Here is a 21730-nt window from a genome sequence, read left to right on the forward strand (position 1 = left end):
TGCCTACAAACAGTGAATAGAGCTTGCACGAGTTGGAAATGGCAGTCACATTTTTTTTTATTGTGGAATACCGGACAGGCAAGTTTGTATCCGGACTGGTAATGTTTTAAGTTACCAGTCCGGTTGTCTGGCTTGGAATTTTGGGAGTTTTAAACACTGCTTACATGGAAGGAAAGACAGATGTGATTCAGCACTTTGGTGACATCCATGAGCTAGGGTATGGTGCAGACAAACCTAATCAGGATTTGAACCCATAATCAGTTTAGTTTTCTGGTGTACCAACAAAATGCATTACTACACAACAAATTGCAGTGAATAAATTGGTCGTCCTCAGACTTGAATAGTCAGTGATGGTATAGTGTAATTTTAAACACGATTATGTCTCTTTTATATTGTAGAAGAATCTCTTAGATGCATAGACTGACTGACTGACTGACTGACTGAGTTTGGTTTTACGCCGCTTTTAGCAATATTTTAGCAATATTCCAGCAACATCACGGCAGGGGACACCAGAAATGGGCTTCACACATTGTACCAATGTGGGGATTCGAACCCGGGTCTTCGGCGTGACGAGCCAACGCTTTAACCGCTAGGCTACCCCACCACCCTAGATGCATAGACAATGTTTTAACATCATGGGCGACAAGTTAGAGTTCATTAATCCCTTTTTTACTATATCTTTTTTTGCTATATTCCATCTTTGATTCTATTCCAAAGCTCAATTATGAAAGATCAGAGAACTCATATATTATACATTTTCCATAACATAAAGATAATAAACTGAATTAAAAAGAAAAAAAAAAGAGAGATATCACTTGAAATATTTGTGATATTTGTAAATATATTACATATATATTTCATGCATACATTCACTGTATTTTACACACACAAACTGACAATCCTGTATGAAACCAATACACAGACAGTTTAAACAATACAGCAAGGCACTGTTGCTCACCAGCCTCATTCAGAGTTTTAGAGTTTCAGAAGAAAGTCATGTTTCAAGATTCAGATGGTAGATAATATTAGGAAAGATAATCATGTGGAAAGATGAAAGAATTTGTCAAAAAGTGTCTGAAATTGAAGATACATCAATTTTTACAATGTCTTCAACAATAGCCTCAGAGAATAGACATGTTGGTTCAGAAATAGACTCTACATGGTTGTGCACTGTACCCTGAAGGGAAGGTGGGTTAGCCTAATGGTTAAAGCGTCCACTCGTCACACTGAAGACTCGGGTTCGATTCCCCACATGGGTACAATGTGTGAAGCCTATTTCTGGTGTTCCCCCCCCCGTGATATTGTTGGAATACTGCCAAAAGCGGCGTTAAACCATACTCATTCACTCATTCTATATCCTGTCAAATTCTGAAATCAAAACTTTTTTATGCTACACATCCTTAAAAAGAGTATATTGGCCATGAACAAATCTGAAACTCATATTGTGTTGCTGTATTGATATTCCATCTAATTCCTTGACCTTGTGCAGCCTTTTAAACAGATGTGACACTATCTTGCTTTTCAAATACAAAACACACTCACACCTTCTGTGTTTGTTTTGTTTTTTTTTATCGAGGGAAGACATTCATGAACAGACGAACAATATGCCAAGCCATAAACTCACTTGGACAATGAATCCTGGTGAGCATTAACACTGTCCATTAAAACATGAATACAACACTATGGTCAAGTGCAGTGAATGAAGGAAGGTGCAACCATATTGTCAACCAAAGGGAGATAACCCACAACGCTGACATCACTGATGATGAACATGATGGTTGTAATGGCCATATTCCACACACAGGATAAACCATGGACCACTTCCTCAAAACATTTATAGCACCTGACTTCAAGCCCAGATGATTCACTGGGATGTAAACATAGTGCTAGAACTGTCTGCAGCAAGCGTTCCAGGGCGGAAAGAGGAGGCAGCATCAAGCAGGGATTTACTTTGCAGAATCACGATACATACTGATGAAAAATACCATTCCAAATGATAAACAAACTATATGAAAGTAATACAAGCAAATACGTTCAGATATTACTCAAAAGTTAAGGACCCAGCAAGTTTTATATTGCTATAGTTAATCTTAACAACTGATGATTAACAACTTATAGCTACAGTTAATCTGTCATGGCATGAGAATTTAACTACAGTGACATGAAAGAATTAAGTGTTTCTGAACATATTTGAGGAATATCGATTTCAAAACAAGCTATATTTGTTTCCACATGTGATGTCGTCAGGAGTTCTAGGAAGATCAGTAAATTATTAATACGTTCTTTGATTTCTTTAGATGTCAAATATGCAAATATCTGTGACAATAATGTCATTCTACACAAAATAACATGTTACACTGAAATTAATCAGCTTCTTTTCAAACAAATCTTCCCTCCTGAGGACGCCACATGTATAAATCAATCCATCCAGATCTTGTAAGTTCAGAATGCAGAATATTGTCTCTCAAGCATGACTACATAGGCAGCAAGCAATGGTTAGTGATCATGCAAGTGTTAGCTCAGTCAGACCTCAATCTGTCTCTAACACCTGTTATACTGCATTCAACACCTGTACTGTTACATCGTCACACCTGTACTACAACATTTAACACCCGACTGCCCCACTAACAGATGTACTGTACTTCTGCACTTAATACATGTACTGCTGCACTCAACACATGTACTAACGTACTTAAACATCTGTTGTTACCTTCAACACCTGTACTGCCAATCTCATGCACCTGTACAGACCCGTAAAGATCCAGGAAAGAATTAATCTTCAGTAACCCATGCTTGTCGTAAGAGGCGACTAACGGAATCAGGTGGTCAGACTCGCCGACTGGGTTGACACATGTCATCGTATCCCAATTGCGTAGATCGATGCTCACGCTTTTGATCACTGGATTGTCTGGTCCAGACTCAATTATTGACAGACCACCGCCATATAGCTGGAAATGATTGCTGAGTGTGCTGTAACTAAACTCACTCACTCCATACACCTGTACAGGTATGTTTAACACCTCCACAGTTACACTAACCCACTTGTACAGCTACACATCACACCAGTACAGCTGCAGTCTAAAAACTGATTCAATCATAAATCTGTCAGCATAAAATAAACTCAATATTCAAAACTTATTTTTTTTTAAATTTCCCCTCTGAAAAATTATCTTAACAGTAATGTCCATAAAATTAAATAAATCTAAAATATTTTCAAACTTCCAAAACACAATTGTTGAACACTGTAGAGAAGCGAGAGAGACAGACGCATATGATGAAACAAGACAGGGTCAGAGGACAATCAGGGGAGGTAACACACCTTCAGATGTAGCAATAGGGCACTGATATCTACGACCATGACTTGTAGTGCGTCTATATCTACAACACTGAGACCATGCACAGAGTCTATGTCCGTGCTCAACCCACATGTATTCTGGAAACGGTAAACAAATAGATGTTAGGCGTTAGCAGCTAGCGAAGCTCTCTGCAGGTCTCCTATCACATCTACGTATGTAGAAAGTGATATGTCTGGGCCTGAATAAGTTTTCAACTTTCCAGCAAACTTTTAATTCCAGAACGTCTAAAATCTTCAACATGTTTCCTTTCTTACCACAAAGTGAATATCCAAAATTTCAAATTGTCAACTCACAAAAAGTAATTGTGAACAGACTGAGATAAGGAAAAGAAATTGAAACTTTTCCAATCGTCAGCAGTTTATGAATTCAAAGGAGAACTGCTCCGAGGAGAATTCACTCTGTATATCTCATGTCTGGATTGACGGTTATGATAATTTGAAATATCAAATATCACAAAAAGCATTTGAAGTTTATTGATTTTCGCCCACATGTAACTCTGCAGAGAGGTGCTGAAGCATACTTGAGTTAGATTTTACATTAATAACGGAACAAGAGAAAAACTTTAACAGAACTTCAATAATATACAGAATTTTTCAAATATGAACAAAACAGAAAATTAAGACTAGAAAACACAATCAAGAAAAAGTTTTAAAACAGGATTTTACATAAACAAAATTTCTTTTAACTTGGCCATAATGCTACACAATATTTACATCTTACTAAGGATTCACTGGAGAAAATCTCAAGATATTAATGTTTCCAAACAGAATCATCCAAATCTTATCAGTGTACATTTTTTCCTTTGCCCAGAATTCCATGCAATGAGAATTCCATTTCACAATATTCCCCAAATGATTTTTTATTTCATCCAATGAGCTACAGATTACATGTCCTAAGCATTCCTAATTGGAAAAGTCATTTCAGTTGCAGTAAAGTAAGTACATGTATGGATTAATTTTAAAGAACACATGAACACTTTTAAATGTGCTTTTTGTTAATAACTCCAAATTTACCTGTTTAAAAGACATTGATGTACAGCAGACACAAATCGATATTAATACCTTGCAATAATATTTTGAAGGAAACCTGAAATGAATCAGTTATTGGCTGCACCTTTAAGAGAATTTGCCATTCAAACAAACAAAAGATTCTTAATGAAAGAAGTTCCTATATCTATATTTTCTGATTCAATAAACATAATAAGTACATACTATATATGTAAAATATGGAATACCATGTTCCCTTGACAGCAAGTTTATATAGAGCAAAATGGAATTTGAAGGTATAATTACCATCACACAAAGTCACCACAGACTATAACAATTAGTTCTATAATACCTTCTGACAAGCAAATGGCAAATTTGAATTTTTGTTTGTTTATGTTCCTTATATTCCAGAGCTCATTGGATGAAGTTGTGCATATATATGTATAAATATGAGGCTTGTATATATATATAGGTAGAAGCTGTCATTATGTTCAAGTGGAAGAAAGTGATAGACATGGAGAGGTTGTTTCAAAGTATGCAAACAGGTCAGAGGAAAGGAAAGCATTCAGAGAGTGAATGAGATACATGCAGTCATGCAGTCGGTACAAGCACATGATTTTTCTGTGAAATACAACGGACAACTTTAAGAACTGTACGTTGACACTGGTTGCCACACCAAGGGAGGTAACTCTACACATGGGCAATTGTTGAGCTCTGAACCAATCTGGGCCCCATTCAACAAAGTAACCTCAGTACGACAACTGCTGTAAGGCTGTGTTAACATGCAGCAGTAAATAATATTATTGTACTAAAACTGCTTTGTGGAATGGATCCTGGCCAAATTAGACCAAATCTGATGAATTGACATTTTCATGATAATGAGTCTTTCTATCCAACTGCACACAGACGCATCGATATATCATTCACCCACTAGAATCACAGGAAGGACCTGGGACTACATGGTCCTCAGTAAAGCTGATATATGTGTACATGATGCCATCAAGGTGCTTTTAACCATGCCATCAACATGCAGTGCTGCCATGATTATTTGAGTATTACACAAACAAACAGCTTGTCTTCTCACCTTCTCTCTGCTGATGATCTGCTCGATGTCCTTGATGTCTCCAACCGTCACCTTCTGCGTCTTCAACATCCGTTCTAGAACTGTCAGCCAGTCTCGCAGCTCCCCCACAGACCTGTCAAAGTCCGGCCACGCCGACGATTGTTGCTTCTCCGCTTGGATCACTTTCACTGAAGAAAATATCAGTCATCGAGAACAGTGTAACATTATCAAGGGTTACCTTTTGTTATGAAATAATAAACAGCAATTAAGTCAGATGAGCTGAAGTTGGCTTTGAAGTTGATTCATGTATTATTGCATTTGCAGTGTGTGAAATTTACGCTGGTTCTGTGGTCCCTGGCTAGTAAACATTCATCAGGACCACTAAATGATAAGTTTGCAGGTGGCCAGTGAATTTTGTATTGATAGTTAAATAAATCTACAAATGTTACTTTTGACCAGTGAAGTACAGACAGGACCACTAATTATTGTCAAGTGAGGCCACTCACTGGTCCTGTCATCTAGTGGGACATTTTGAAAGGTTTCTATCCTTGCATAAGTGTGTGTGTGCATGGATGTGCATCTGTGTCTTTGTGTGAGTGTATGTGTGCGCCTGTGTGTTTGTACCTTTGAGTGTGAGTGTCTGTCTGTCTGTATGTGTGTGCCTGTGTATATCGCTGTGTCCTTCAAGCCAGTTCTCAGTCTGCACCTTATGAACTGTGTAGTGTTGGCCTTCTCACCTTGGGTGAAAATCTCTTCCACCATAGCCTCCTGGCGGGTTTTGAGGTTGTCAGCGAGGTTGCGAATGTCCTCCCAGTCGGAGTTGAGTTTGTTCATCTGTGTCTGGATGTTGGAGGGCATGTCGCCGCCCTGCTCAACACACTCCTCCACGTACTGGTGGTACATGCGGTTCACGTTGTCCACGTTCACCTGCCGATTCTGTATCGCAGCCTTCGTTGTCTGGCAATGAGAATTGGTAACCAAGTGTCAACATTTACATTGGATGTTAACAAACTGATGAAATTATATAAAACATCCGTAAAATATTAAAAGCATTTCATTTCTTCTATAAGATTAAGTTTCAATTATGGTTTTACAGGCATGTTAATGTAGGTTCTCATAATGGAAGTTTCATGAAACTCAATGGGATTTTGTTAGTATCTCTAAATGTACAGATAGTTGCATCCTTATTAAGCACATGCTACATAAAGGTAGAAAAATGTCACTTTGAAATAATTAATTGGTATAAGTACATAAGTCTACCCTGTCCTCCTCACAATATATACTAAAAGCCTCATGTTGTTCCTGACATTAATCTTTCAAATAACCAATGTTTGTTGCAAGTTCCCGTGAATTTACCAAACAATCCAATTTAGAGAGAAACAGACTTTCAGATTTGAGTTAGTCTCACTGTTTCTGTTACCTCTCATTTTAATTGGAACCTAGCACTATGGAGCATGACCTACCTCAGGGTCTACTATGACGGAGTCGTTGCCGTCTGCAGATGTAGCTGATGAGATAGGGCCGGACTGGGTCTCCAGAAGTGTCTTGGTCTCTGTCATCCATGACTGCAGCTGACATGTCTCCGCCTCATACAGTCGGAGGCGCCGCAGGTAGCTCTCGATCTCATGGATCTTGTCGGGAACATCCTTGATTACCTGTTGACAAACAACCAAGCTTATATTTTGCACATTTTAACACAAATATGCAGCTTATCTCAAACTCAGAACTTGACAAATGTCTAGAAGCTGCTTCTTAGTCAACCCTAATTTTAATAGACAAGTTTAATGTGCTTGATGCCTGAGAAGTTATCATGAAATGCATTTTGAACGATTGAAGCTATCATAAAATGTCTCCGAAGTAAATTACAGCCAGCTGAACCAGTACCAGAAAACCAATCTACAGAGCTTTATAAACAAGTACAATGATAACTGTGTGTTCTCTCCATGTATGTCATAAACTTATTAGTGCTTGTCCACTGACTCATCCAAAGGTTGAAAAACATCAAAATATTTTACTGGGTTTAAAATTATATAAAAGACATCAACATTCACAAGCAACTGTCGAAGACTTCCAGGCATGAGTTTCTTCAATGAAGCCATCATTGTACTTCTGAATTCCCATAACATATAACATGGACGAAAAAATCCTGGTTGTAGTTACCTCCCCTGATTCACTAACCCAATCCAACTCTGGTGAGTTTAATGCTACTTAATGTGCAATACACCATGGTTATCTACCTTCTTCCATCGACTGTTGAGGTTCTGTAGATCCTTCTGGATATTCTCAGAATCCTGATTGGACAGAGATTCCGTCTTCAACATCTTGATCCCGTTTCTGTTAACGGCATCCAGACTCTGTTGTCGAGGTCCGATGTCGTCTTCACGATCCTGACAACAGAAGCAACAGTTTCAGTGTTTGAGTGTGTGAGTGAGTGAGTTTGGCTTAGCGCCACTTTGAAATACACAATGCCATTTTAGAAAGTGGTCAAATGTAACATATGTTATATTTGGGATTACACTTTCTAAGTAAAGTACAGATTCTAGCACTTTTTTTTGTTTTTTTGGGGGGGTTGAGTCCCATCTGGGATTCGAACCCACACCCTCAGAGTCAGGCACCTAATTGCCAGCACACAAAGTCAGACGCCTAGACCGCTCAGCCACCGCGGCTTCCACAAAAAATGGAAGTCGGACAACTGGTAGTCTAGACTACGGACTTTGTGTACCCCTCTGATAAGTGTTAATTGGCACGGCTCCCATGGCCGAAAGCTATGAAATACACAATGCCATTTTAGAAAGTGGTCAAATGTAACACATGTTATATTTGGGATTACACTTTCTCAGTAAAGTACAGATTCTAGTACTTTTTGTTTGTTTGTTTTTTGGGGTTGAGTCCCATCTGGGATAACACTTATCAGAGGGGTACACAAAGTCCGCAGTCTAGACTACCAGTTGTCCGACTTCCATTTTTTGTGGAAGCCGCGGTGGCTGAGCGGTCTAGGGCGTCTGACTTTGTGTGCTGGCGATTAGGTGCCTGACTCTGAGGGTGTGGAGTTCGAATCCTGATGGGACTCAAACCCCAAAAAACACACACAAAAAAAAAGTACTAGAATCTGTACTTTACTGAGAAAGTGTAATCCCAAATATAACATATGTTAACGCCACTTTGCCAAACATTTTAGCTAAATTATTACGCCTTTGGTGAATCATAAGTGCACGGGTAAACTAAGAAATGTAATCAGTCTAAATCTGTGTAACAAACTCTCAAGAATAGATTTCAGGCATGTCCGAAGGAAGTAAATTTGTTCAGGGAACTGTAGACTAAGGCTTAAGGGAACTGGGGTATCTTAGACTAGCCCCCAATCCCTAGCAATAGCATCTGAATTTTGTTTTGTGAATGATTTTATGATATGGCCTGATCAGACACATGCTTCTGGTCCGTTACTTGAACAAAGATCAGCACAATCAGACCACAACATACACATGGATCATGTGAGAAAGGAATTGAAAATGGTATTCTCCAGGAAATCCCACATGATACTGCTGAAAAAAATTCAGCTTTTAAATCTCACCTTGACCTTCTCTAGAAGGTCCTCGAGGTACTCCTCGTCAGGGCGGATGGTGGAGGACAGAATATTCTCGGTCTCATCGATCCAGAAGAATAGTTCATCCATGTCATCAGTGAACTCGCTTGTCTTCACGCTTCCTTCATCAATCCTGGTTAAACAACAACACACATGTCAGATACAGCACCTACAGCTCACACAAGCAGCCTGTCAGTGGACATTGTGAGTCACTTCAAGCTGCTGACAAATAATTGGAACCAAAGTAACTGAAAATTTTAAGCTTTAACATAAGAATTATCATAAGGAAAGTCAGACTTCAGATCAGGGGTATTCATCAAATCCAAACAGTCTGCAGTTCATTTTGGTCAAGCGCTTTGTGAAAAAACTGCTAGATTTTAGACACACACAATTGCTTCCTCTGCATGTTCAACAGTCTCATACTCACTGACATGTTTAATCGTTATCGTTCATCAAAACATTTCTCAACAACTTGTCACAGACAAGTTAATCTGCAAGAATGTTGGGTTGTTTTAATCAACAATGAACTCAGCTTTGAGCAGATATTTCTGATGATCATGGAGTGGTTTTTGTGATGATCATGGACAGAGTTAGTTTGTGTTAGCTCAGTAACCCACCGATCATGTCTCTCGGTGACGTCTGTGGAAACAACCCTCCATCGCTGGTTGATGGCGGCCAGCTTGTCACGGAGTCGGTCAGCATCAGGTACTGCTGATTGTCGGATGATCTCATTGCCGGCAGCGTTCATACTGTTGACTGTGCCTTGCTGGACACGCACACTATTCTCCAGTTCCTAAATGAAGAAATATTAACATGTCTTTGATGCTAGGATCCAGTAGTACAGTCAGGATGTAGGGCAGGTGAGTGAACAGGGTTCTAACCTCAAGTAAACAACATGGTGGACCCGGATGTCATCAAACCTTCAAGTAACTTCATCTTTGTGAGTGGAAAAGAATAGTCTCTGAATATATAATTTTGATTGTAACAAATAATAAACCCATTTAAATTGAAAAGGAGCCCAAGTCAGACCAGAGATTCAAGCAGTAAACATTTTCAAAATGCTAACAAGGGGAGACTGTGCAGGATCACTTGTAGTATAAGAACTCTCAATCTCATTACATCTCAGGCCAGCCTAGTAGTTTACAGATTTGGAGTTGGTCCATAGGTTAGGAAAGGAAAAAAAATGCTTTGTACTGGATTAATTTAATCATTTAAAGTCTCATTTGGATTGGTAGCTGACAAAAAACCCCACCTATTCATACTTGGAAAATTTCTGTTTCAGTCTAATAAAAACCCTGTATTATTGGTATTATCAAACTATTTAATGGTCAGTAGGATCAACAAAACAACATCATATCTGTAAAACTGTGTAGATAAAACCTGAGAAACTTCATACTGATTTCATAGTAAGGATTGCTCCTTTAATACATGATTCATAAAACCATTCATTACTTTCCCTGTATATCTCTGACCTTGTGTGGAGAAGTGAAAACTGTTTACCAAGTACCTGTCTGCCAGCACTATGTACTACAATGTGTACAGATGGCAGGGTTCTCATGGGGAGGCACCATGGTGCTACACTGTTCAGTTGCTGGGCTACTGACAGCACACATGATATCAACATTAGATTTGGATAGACATTTTCACAAATTTCTGGTGTGACTTGTGGAACAATACAGCCGGACACCATGTTCCTTCCTAGCAGATGAACGTCAATAATCTTCACATGACTGGTCAATACTGATCAAGTGGCGAGTCAATATTCAAGGTCAGTGTCTTGATTTTGAGGTCCTCATCAAAACTACTTTGTCACATGTATGAAGTAACCAATGGAATTGCAAGAATCTCAATAAAGGCAGAACCACAGTGAACACAAGGTGAATGTGTGAGTGAGTGAGTCTAGTTTTATGCCGCTTTTTGAACAATATTCCAGTAATATCAACACCAAAAATGGCTTCACATACAGTATCCATGTGGGGAATCAAACACAGGCCTTCTGCATGACAAGCAAACGCTTTTACCATAAGGCTACATTCCCCACCCAAACCAAAATAACCAAACTGAAAATGAGTCTGTTTACTTACAGTGAACACTCTGTCACTGGCCTGTATATCGTCAGTCTGCTTGGCGTCGGCCAGTTTGGTCTCAGCGGTGTCTAACCATACTGCCATATCCTTCATGTCAGTGTGGAACTGGCGTCACTGCTCCATGGCCTTGTTCCACCGGCTGAAAGAGCCATCATTTATGGTTAATTACATGCAGAAATACACAATCACTTCAAGAACATTAGGGTGAAGTATAGTGTTGTAAACACCAGACATCAGGGAATATATTCTGTAACAACCAAGTCCACAAGTGACACATAGAGCTTGGAATGCAAAGAAGATGAACAAATAAGTTACAATGTAATATTGGGTACTGGTTGATAACATTCCATAAACAACTGGTGTCAGTATTTACAATATGTCACCCTGCATGACACACCAGTAACTATTGTAGTTAGCACACTGTTTAAAAACATTTAACTCAAGTTCTAACTCCAAGCAGTGACAGATCTGAAATCAACTAAACATCAAGGCCTACAGTCTGTTCAGCTAACTGGAAGCAGACATCTTGTTGTTCCTTTGATGCCATTAACCAGTTAGCGCAATTAGAGTTACCTCCCTTGCACTGTCTGGGCAAAGTCTGCCGGGAACAAAATATGCTGTTGCCGTTTCAGCTGAAACTGGCATTAACACTCAAAGTCACTTTTGAAATCTACAGTCATGATAAATATCCTCCTTTGTGAGTGAGGAAGACTGATTTACTCAACAATCAGCACTAACTGGACTCATTTTGTCCATGCCACAAATAAGAGGGTTCAAATTTGAGCCACATTGTGGGGAACTTTGATGTGATCAAGACACACATTCTGCACCTAATTATATAACTACCAACTAGCAATTATAGGAGTCTGGATGAGTGAATGTCCCTATTCTTATGTGTTTTCTGGTCTCAGTGACTCCAGGTATCATCACTAAACAGCAGTTGTACATCCAGGTATATACCGCTGTCCAGTGTTGTGCGTGTTGCTGACTGCAGCAGTAAACAACAAACAAACAATCAAACAAACTATTCCAAATAACCGACTTTGAAATGATTGTACTGTAAGACTGACTTACGACCTGCCAGGGATTAGCGAATATCTGTCACCAATAGATGAATCGACTGTCAAGTCATGGATGATGTCATCTTTGATTTTTTTGCGACAATGCCTTAACATGACATGGGATCAATAAGGGCAACTTAAGCAGTGAAAACAATGGAACTTGAATTCACAATCAGCATGAAGCAAGCATGGTTTGAATTTCACCAATATCCAAGCTGATATGGGTGCTATATATATATGGGTGATAAATGACTCAAATTGTATGTTATTGTATGTTGGTAATGTATGCAGTTATTGTATGCTGTTATTGTATGCTGTCATTGTATGTTGTCATTGTATGCAGTTATTGTATGCTGTTATTGTATATTGTCATTGCATGTTGTTATTGTACATTGTTAATGTCCGCTGTTATTGTATGCTGTTATTGTATGTTGTTATTGTATGCTGTTATTGTATGTTGTTAACTCTTTCAACACCAGTCAACCAGAGGCATTTACTGCCATGACACCGAGTTCCCAGAGACTCTGAGGTCATAGATGAAGCCTATGTTTATGAAGGAAATTATAAGCTTGTAAAACGTTTTTGCTACTACATCCCATACACCATTTAAAAGATCTAATCCTACTGTTGATAAATATGAAGTTTATTTTTAATATTATTCAAATAATACAACTACAACTTAAATAAATTTATATTTGAATGAAAATGTAAGCTTACATTTATAACATCCAGATAAACCACGAAACCAGCAAAAACTATGGCGATTTTTTCCATTTGTGACATGTCATAACATACCCGTGCCTTTTCCTTTTATATTTTCATTTTACGTAATCAGAAAATTATTATAAAAGATTTCTTAAACAATATGTATGGTCGCCTATTTCCGATATCTGTGGCTTTCCGGGCGGTAAAATGACATAACAACGGAAAATACCTCCGCTTTCGCTTCAGATGAATAACATGCGCCGCAAATCGCTTTGATGCCGGGCATCGCTCGAAAAGCTCTGAACATCAACAATATCACTGTACCCTTGCCAAGAGTATTTTCACAGTTGTAAGAAGCGATTTTATTGGATAAAGATTGGTTTCTAATGACGCTTTTTCGCCACAGTCTGCTATAAGGGTCGTGATTGGTCAAAATCAGACACGTGACCTAAGGCAGCCAATCATATTACGGCAATGGATACCGTCCCTCGTAAACGAAAAACTTTAGATTTGGACAAAAGTTTTGGGTAAAATAATGCTATTCTGAACATATTAAGCAAGAAATCGCTACCTATAATGTAAATTATGGAACTTATTGGACGATCGCGCTAGGTTATGACCTGTGACAAAAATGCTTCATGTATGTATTTTCGCATTAAACATCGTGGTCCGAGCGTGAAGATTGAGGCGGCGAGAGCGAGATGTCACTTGTCAGTGACTTGACTTGCATTACATGATCGCACAAAAAGATGGAAATAGTAATTTTATATGTACGTTTGACAACTTTTATGAATGCTGTTGTTGATTTTATTCATTAGTTTATTCAATATATTTAATAATTTCCTCGAAACATCGTTACTTTGCTCTTTGACAATGTTATTGTGGACCCGCTGCCGAAGCATGTGTCCGAGAATCGTTGTTTTCAATAACATTGCGAAAAATAGTTTATAATTTTAATTCTGCTGATAATATATGATAAATTGAAATTTAATAAGTGTTTTCAGACATTGTGAAATGTGATAGATTTGGTATATGAATCAAAAGTCAGGTAGGTTCCTAAAATTATTTCTCATTTTGACGTGACTACTGCCTGGCCGATTAATCGGCCTCCGGTGTCTGGGGACTCATAACGTTGTGGCCGATTATTCAGCCTGCGGTGTTGAATGGGTTAATGTATGTTGTTATTGTATGCTGTTATTGTATGCTGTTATTGTATGTTGTCATTGTATGTTGTTATTGTACGCTGTTATTGTATGCTGTTATTGTATGTTGTTGTATGCTGTTATTGTATGTTGTTATTGTATGCTGTTATTGTACGCTGTTATTGTATGTTGTCATTGTATGTTGTTATTGTATGTTGTTATTGTACGCTGTTATTGTATGTTGTTATCCTACGCTGTTATTGTATGCTGTTATTGTACATTGTTATTGTATGTTGTTATTGTACGCTGTTATTGTATGGTGTTATTCTACGCTGTTATTGTATGCTAATGTATGTTGTTATTGTGTGCTGTTATTGTACATTGTTATTGTACACTGTTATTGTATGCTCTTATTGTACGTTAATGTATGTTGTTATTGTATGTTGTTATTGTATTTTGTTAATGTATGCTGTTAGCGTATGTTGTTATTGTATGCTGTTATTGTACGCAGTTATTGTATGTTGTTATTGTATGTCGTTATTGTATGTTGTTACTGTGTTGTTATTGTATGCTGTTATTGTAGATTGTTATTGTATGCTGTTATTGTACGCTGTTATTGTATGTTGTTATTCTACGCTGTTATTGTAAGTTGTTATTGTATGCTGTTATTGTACATTGTTATTGATTGTATGTTGCTATTGTACGCTGTTATTGTGCATTGTTATTGTACACTGTTATTGTATGTTGTTATCCTACGCTGTTATTGTATGCTGTTATTGTACATTGTTATTGTACGCTGTTATTGTATGGTGTTATTCTACGCTGTTATTGTATGTTAATGTATGTTGTTATTGTATGCTGTTATTGTACATTGTTATTGTACACTGTTATTGTATGCTCTTATTGTACGTTAATGTATGTTGTTAATGTATGCTGTTGTTGTACGCTGTTAATGTATGTTGTTATTGTATGTTGTTATTGTATGCTGTTGTTGTATGCTGTTATTGTATGTTGTTAATGTATGTTGTTATTGTACGCTGTTATTGTACGTTGTTAATGTATGAGTGAAACTGCCATGTAAATCATATTGTAGGATGTTGATACAGGAACATTTTGTCACATACAAGCTATTTACCTCACATACACCATGGAGGACACCCACTGATTGACAAGACTGAATGTACGCTGTTGTACATTTCACCCAGCTGGGTTGTCACCTGTCCATCACACTGACAGGGGAGGAGGTCAACAAGTGCATTTAGTCAGGTAACCTAATCCCAGCTTTGTCGTGACATAACAAAACATATGTCACATCTATTCCTGACATAAACATACATATGTTACAAGATTCTAACCACAATTAGAATTCTTCAGATGACTTATAATCATGTCAGAATCAAACCCAGGCCTCAGGTGTAATGAGCAAATGTTTCATCCTTGAGTGAGTGTAGCTAGTTTGACTCTAAGTAACATTCCAGTCATGTTGTTGACATGGACCCTTGAAAGGTGAGGTACGTCAACCACCAGACTAACGAACTATACCTCTGTTTATATTCCACCAGACTAACGAACTATACCCGTTTATATTCCACTAGACTAACGAACTATACCCCTGTTTATATTCCGCTAGACTAACAAACTATACCCCTGTTTATATTCCGCTAGACTAACGAACTATACCCCTGTTTATATTCCGCTAGACTAACGAACTATACCCCTGTTTATATTCCATCAGACTGACGAACTATACCCATGTTTATATTCCACCAGACTAGCGAACTATACCCCTGTTTATATTCCGCTAGACTAATGAACTATACCCCTGTTTATATTCCATCAGACTGACGGACTATACCCCTGTTTATATTCCACCAGACTAACAAACTATATCCTAGTTTATATTCCACCAGACTAACAAACTATACCCATGTTTATATTTCACCAGACTAACAAACTATACCCCTGTTTATATTCCACCAAACTAACGAACTTTACCCCTGTTTATATTCCACCAGACTAACAAACTATACCCCTGTTTATATTTCACCAGACTAACAAACTATATCCTTGTTTATATTCCACCAGACTAACGAACTATACCCCTGTTTACATTCATGCTGTTTGTTTGATTGTCATGAAGTGTATTCCAGTAATAATATAAACAATATTAAAACATCCAGGACATACTAGAATGTGTACTCTATAAAATTACTGCTGAAATTCTAAAAAACTTTGTTGGCTTGTTGTTTAATGCCACTCCCAGCCATGTGACCATGGACTGCAGATAACAGAATCTGAGCAGACAATCCAGTGACTGATGGCATGAACATCATCCCTTGCCATCAGGGTACGATGACCGGCAATCAGCCAAGCACCATGTCTGACCACTGATTCCATTTGGTCGCCTTATATGACCAACACAGCTTGCTGGGTATGATGTCAACACAGAAGCCCCATTGGGTCTGTCAGTACTTGGTATTTTAGACTGCCTGACTGACTGAGTTTAGTTTTACGCCGCTTTTAGCAATATTCCAGCAATTTCATGGCGGGGGACACCAGAAATGGGCTTCACACATTGTACCCATGTGGGGAATCGAACCCGGGTCTTCGGCGTGACGAGCCAACGCTTTAACCACTAGGCTACGCCACCGCCCCCATACTGGTGAACAAACAACCAGTTTATTTCTGCTTAACAATAATTGCGGATGACAATGCTGACCATGAACTGAAGCATTCCATTAGTTACAAACATTATCATTTAAGCAGAGTAACATGATATACACCACACAGCAGTGGGTATGCAATACGCCCATTACCATTACCGTATTTACTCTAATTACTGCAATCGCCCCTCTTAAGTCAGTGAGTGTGTTTTTCCATAGCTTTCAGCAATATTCCAGTATCGTGACCAGAAATGGTCTTATTTAAACACAGAGAACACATGAAGGAATAGAATCCTGGCTTCTACCATGATAAGTGAACCCCAAACCCCCTGTGACCTCATGATACTGATGGAGTGGACAATAATGCTGCAGGCTTTTAGCTGCTTGCTGAGCGTGCGAGTGGGTTTGGGGTGAGTGAGTGAGTGGAGTTTAAATCATGACTTTTGAACATAATGTGGGAGTAATATCCAACTGATGCTGGTTGTTTTCACAACCAGTATGGTACAAAGCTGACAGACTAACGCTAAAAAACCTGGACTGAATCTTGTGTTCCAACCCATTGCTTAGTGTGGGTGAAATGGGTTTAATGTCACACTGTCGTAGAAGGTCTATCCACAGCTTGGATATGTGTCACATTAGGCCAGACAAATGGACATATGGCACACTTGCTGACGACACTTTAACCATTAGGGGCTACCCCCACTGCCCCTATTTGATGGTGAGGCTGAGGTGAGTGACAATGCTAATCTGCTATAAATCTTATATCTTAACAGTAACGGTGACATGGGTTTTAATTCTGTGTAATAATCATACAATGTACACTGATGGCTGAGCTATCTATTACTCCTTTAATGACAAGTGTCAGACAAAGTAAAACAAGTATCTTTCAGTATCTTTTGACATGCATGACCAGGGCTAGAACCACCAACACTGACCTTCTGTTTCACAGGCAGACACTCTACCCACTACACCACAGAGGTGATTATAAATATCATAACATCCAAGGTGGCCGACAAACCCATTTCAGAACAACTTGAATCAAACACATGGCCAGAGTCTGGTATGCTATCCAGAACACAAATGACAGAGAATACGGTAGTTATAATTCTGTGCATGATGTATTCTGTACCCAACTTCAGGGAGAAAGACAGAAGCCTATACTGAGCTATATGGATCTGGAACCCTCGTAGCCTCTTTTGATTGATTTCTCCTGGCTGTGATCACCAATACATCAACAACTGACAATCTAACGAGCACAGATCTTTCCTGCATCACCACTGCATTATCTGCTCCTGTTCTCATGAGGGTTGTATCTTACTTCATCAAAACTTTACATACACTTTCAACATCAATGGTTTTACTCTGGGGCGGTGGGGTAGCCTAGTGGTTAAAGCGTTGGCTCGTCACGCCGAAGACCCGGGTTCGAATCCCCACATGGGTACAATGTGTGAAGCCCATTTCTGGTGTCCCCCGCCGTGATGTTGCTGGAATATTGCTAAAAGCGGCGTAAAACTAAACTCAGTCAGTCAGTCAGTGGTTTTACTCTTTTAAGGGAAATTTAATATTTTGTATTTCTGAAGTATATTTTACATTTTAGGCACATTAGTATTTAATGTTCCACTCAGGAATTTGGAAACAGACTCACTGTGTATTCATGTATACAAATATCATCTATAAACTCAGCATATGACTATTCCTACATGCTGAAAAGCAATGAATATTAATAACATCAAAACCATTATGAATAATTCGCACACAAGAGAGGACAAGTAGGTTGTGAGGTATATAGCATACAGTACGGTTTACAACTGGATATAATGGTAATGTTTCCCTGTCAACATACTCACATTATAAGTCCTGGATCATGTGGCAGGGTAATGACTCCTCGGCCTAACTCCGCCATGGTAGAGTATTTCATGTATCAACTGTACGTATCACACAAACAATAAACACGTTTCCTCCAACCTAGGGAAACTTCTCATTCCTGTGGAATATCATTTCATACACACAGAAATGACTTGTTGACACTGCTTTAATCCTCCTGGCACAGACACACGTGTACTAATTCCTTTAAATCATCCCGAACATCTTCAAAAACTGATAAATCACAATCAAATACACAGCTTATCCAGCCTTGTCTTTCAATATCCACAAAAGTTCAATTCAAGGTGTGGACAAAACTGTTCCAAACTTCTTGACAGCAGAAAACACGGAGTGACAAGCCCCACCCTTCCTCCTTGATCTTCTTGACCATTGGCTAACTGTCCCGGCTGGATTAAAGCACAGATCCTATCAACCAAGTGGTCAGCTAATCCACAGGTTAGAAGAGCATTTAAAAGTCCCCACTAATTGTGGGGTGGGGTGATTTAACAAGTCTATTGTATTGTAGTAACTAGCAATCTGAGATGCTAAGCACGAACCAATGACCTCATTAACCAAACAATATGTGCAGGTTACTTTGAACTTCTTTGACAACTTATCAAGCAAAGGTTCTACCCAAGATTACAGATATTTAGGCAACAACTATTACTCATATTAACATTTATATATAATTGATCAAATGCATTACCATGCTAATTGATTCCCTATCCTTCCATTACCATTACAACATTAAAGAACATCAAATGACCTTTGACACCATGAAGCTATACCCAAATATTGTTATCTACAATAGAAGTTTTAATTTCATTTTAAAATGAATAGCTTGTTACCATAAAAAAGAGAGAGGCAAAAACAATAAAAGCAAATCTTCCAAAAAAATCTTTTCAGAAATAAACAGTATCTTTCTATGATAGAGTAAGTGACAGCCTTGTAAGATCACACCACCTTCATGTCAAATTCCACGACAGCTTTACCTAGTTGTCTACACTTTCCCTACCACACCTGTGCACATAGAGCAATATACAGGAGGTTCGTTACAAATGGATATATGTACATAGAGAAATATATACCACAGTCACCACAATTCATTTCCACACTGAACCATAGACATCACATCGAAGAAAAGCTTCATCTATTACAAAGACGATCTACCATCTCCTGTGTTTGACAAGATTAGTAAGATGACACCATGCGAGATTACCACCCATCAAGTATGAGGTTCCCAATTATTACGAGGACTTGGAATAACCACATGTGTACATACGTTGTAAGTATTACTGTTACCAACACAGGTCAAGGGTAATCTTGTGTTGACATCTGAACTGATGAAGAAACAATGACATGAAAGATGCTGGTATATTCTACATAAAACAACTAATTAGCTTGTCCGACTCAGATGTTAAAGGCCATTGTTGCTGATATTCAATCAGTCATGTGAGGTATGTACAGACATCTACCTCTACAGTGTCATCTGCTCTACAATCCACTATCAGTCATCTATTGTGAGCAGCATGTCGTTGATATCTGCCAGTAGAATATTAATATCCCGCCTGATCACGTCCATGGTTTTGATCTACAAACAGGCGTGATGCGAATCCACTTATCAATATTTACTGGTACAGAAAATGATGACTCCACAAATCCTTTGGCAAGAAAACCGATCTCGGTCAACAAAAACACATCCTCAGCTCCTGTGCTAGAACTCAATCATAGGAAATTCATATGCTGGACGTATTCCCAGACTTGCTTAAAATACATTTGAGAACAGCTGTATTGATATTACATGCAGATTAAAACACACTCTTCATTCCTTCTGGTTCAGATGATGACATTTTGATACATCAGACAAAAATTAATATCCTCCGTTCTTCATCTGACTTGACTGAGCTGTGTTCACGAAGCCTCCTTGTTAGCCTTCACAAAATGTCACGAGACACTGTATAAGTTAAATCAACACAAGAAGTGAACAATCTCAGTTTCAAGTCAGCTGGGTCAAATCGCCTTCCTTCACAATCCACGTTTGTCAGAATGTGTCGTCTCCCTGACATCCACTAGAGAAAACTGATACACTCTGGTCAGTTTCAGCTGTAACCTATGTTCATCCGTTTCCAGATCTTCTGTCACTCCGTCAAACACACAACCCTTTCTTCTCCCATCGACATCATCCTCTGAGCAAACATACTCGGATTAGTACACGACAATGGTCACAATGTGGCACTGACTGGACAGTTGACCGATAGCTAAGAGCAATTTTTAAGCTGAATTATCTGTCAAGCATTTAAAACATTGATAGCTGTTGCCTTGAATCCTAAGACTAAAGTCATTATGTAAATGAAAGTGATAAATTCATCAATCACGACATGAAGCAAGTCTATCGTTCAGCATCACTCACTGTCACCCAGAACAAATTGCAGGTATTTCATTACCTCATAATAAGTAACTCCTTGCTCCATACTAACGTTTGAGTGCTGATTAATTTACATGCATTATTTTAACCCCATTAAGACCTTGGTTCTTGTTACAAATCTTCACTAATCCACCTGATCCTTGAACGATGTTGTATAATATCCTGATATACACTAATCCTTTCTTTGCATGTGATATACACGTATATCACCCTTCAAGAGCGGTATATCACATTTGATCCACTCAGGTATGTTAATGGTCCAGATATGCTAATTACCTGTAATGACTACATGTCAGGTCCTGCTCAGGGACGCACTGGACATTGGTCAGTTTACACCACCACTATCTATGTCTTCTGTTTGTGTCTAGGATCAGATTATTACCTGTAATTAGTGGTTTTACAGGTGTTAATTTCACAGTTGTATTGATTGAGACTGTTTTCCTTCCTACTACTGATGTATATGTGACGGAAGACTTGTCATGTCATACATGTCATACAATGATTTTAGATGAAACTGTAATCAAACTGTGCTGTGAAGTTGTTGTTGAAACCTTATCAGGACCAGGAAAGAGCTTCCGAGACATTAATAAATCTGTGTCACATTAGTGCATCAGTGTCAATTCCACAGGTGTTTACTGCCATTCAGTTTTCACTAGTCATGATTACACAATGCAAAAAAGTATTCATCAACAAAACAGTGAATGAAAATTGATCGTCTCACAAACTGCATCAGGACCAGAATCAGAAATATTGAAACATCCATGTCACAATAACCAGTGACCCATAAATCTTCCTGTTT

General features: G+C 38.5%; 1 protein-coding gene across 1 annotated transcript in view; it reads right to left on the bottom strand.

Moving 5' to 3' along the window:
* LOC124265473 (dystrophin-like) overlaps window positions 1-21730 on the bottom strand; it is a 199136-nt gene that overhangs the window by 166126 nt on the left and 11280 nt on the right. The window contains 7 exon segments of the mRNA XM_046700270.1: window positions 5427-5593; window positions 6143-6362; window positions 6869-7060; window positions 7643-7792; window positions 8974-9118; window positions 9603-9778; window positions 11070-11211. Of these exon segments, the coding sequence (XP_046556226.1) occupies window positions 5427-5593; window positions 6143-6362; window positions 6869-7060; window positions 7643-7792; window positions 8974-9118; window positions 9603-9778; window positions 11070-11165 (1146 nt within the window). The 5' untranslated portion in view covers window positions 11166-11211.

This window comes from Haliotis rubra, unplaced genomic scaffold (assembly GCF_003918875.1).
Source record: "Haliotis rubra isolate DU_JTF1 unplaced genomic scaffold, ASM391887v1 Scf98, whole genome shotgun sequence".
Lineage (NCBI taxonomy): Eukaryota > Metazoa > Mollusca > Gastropoda > Lepetellida > Haliotidae > Haliotis > Haliotis rubra.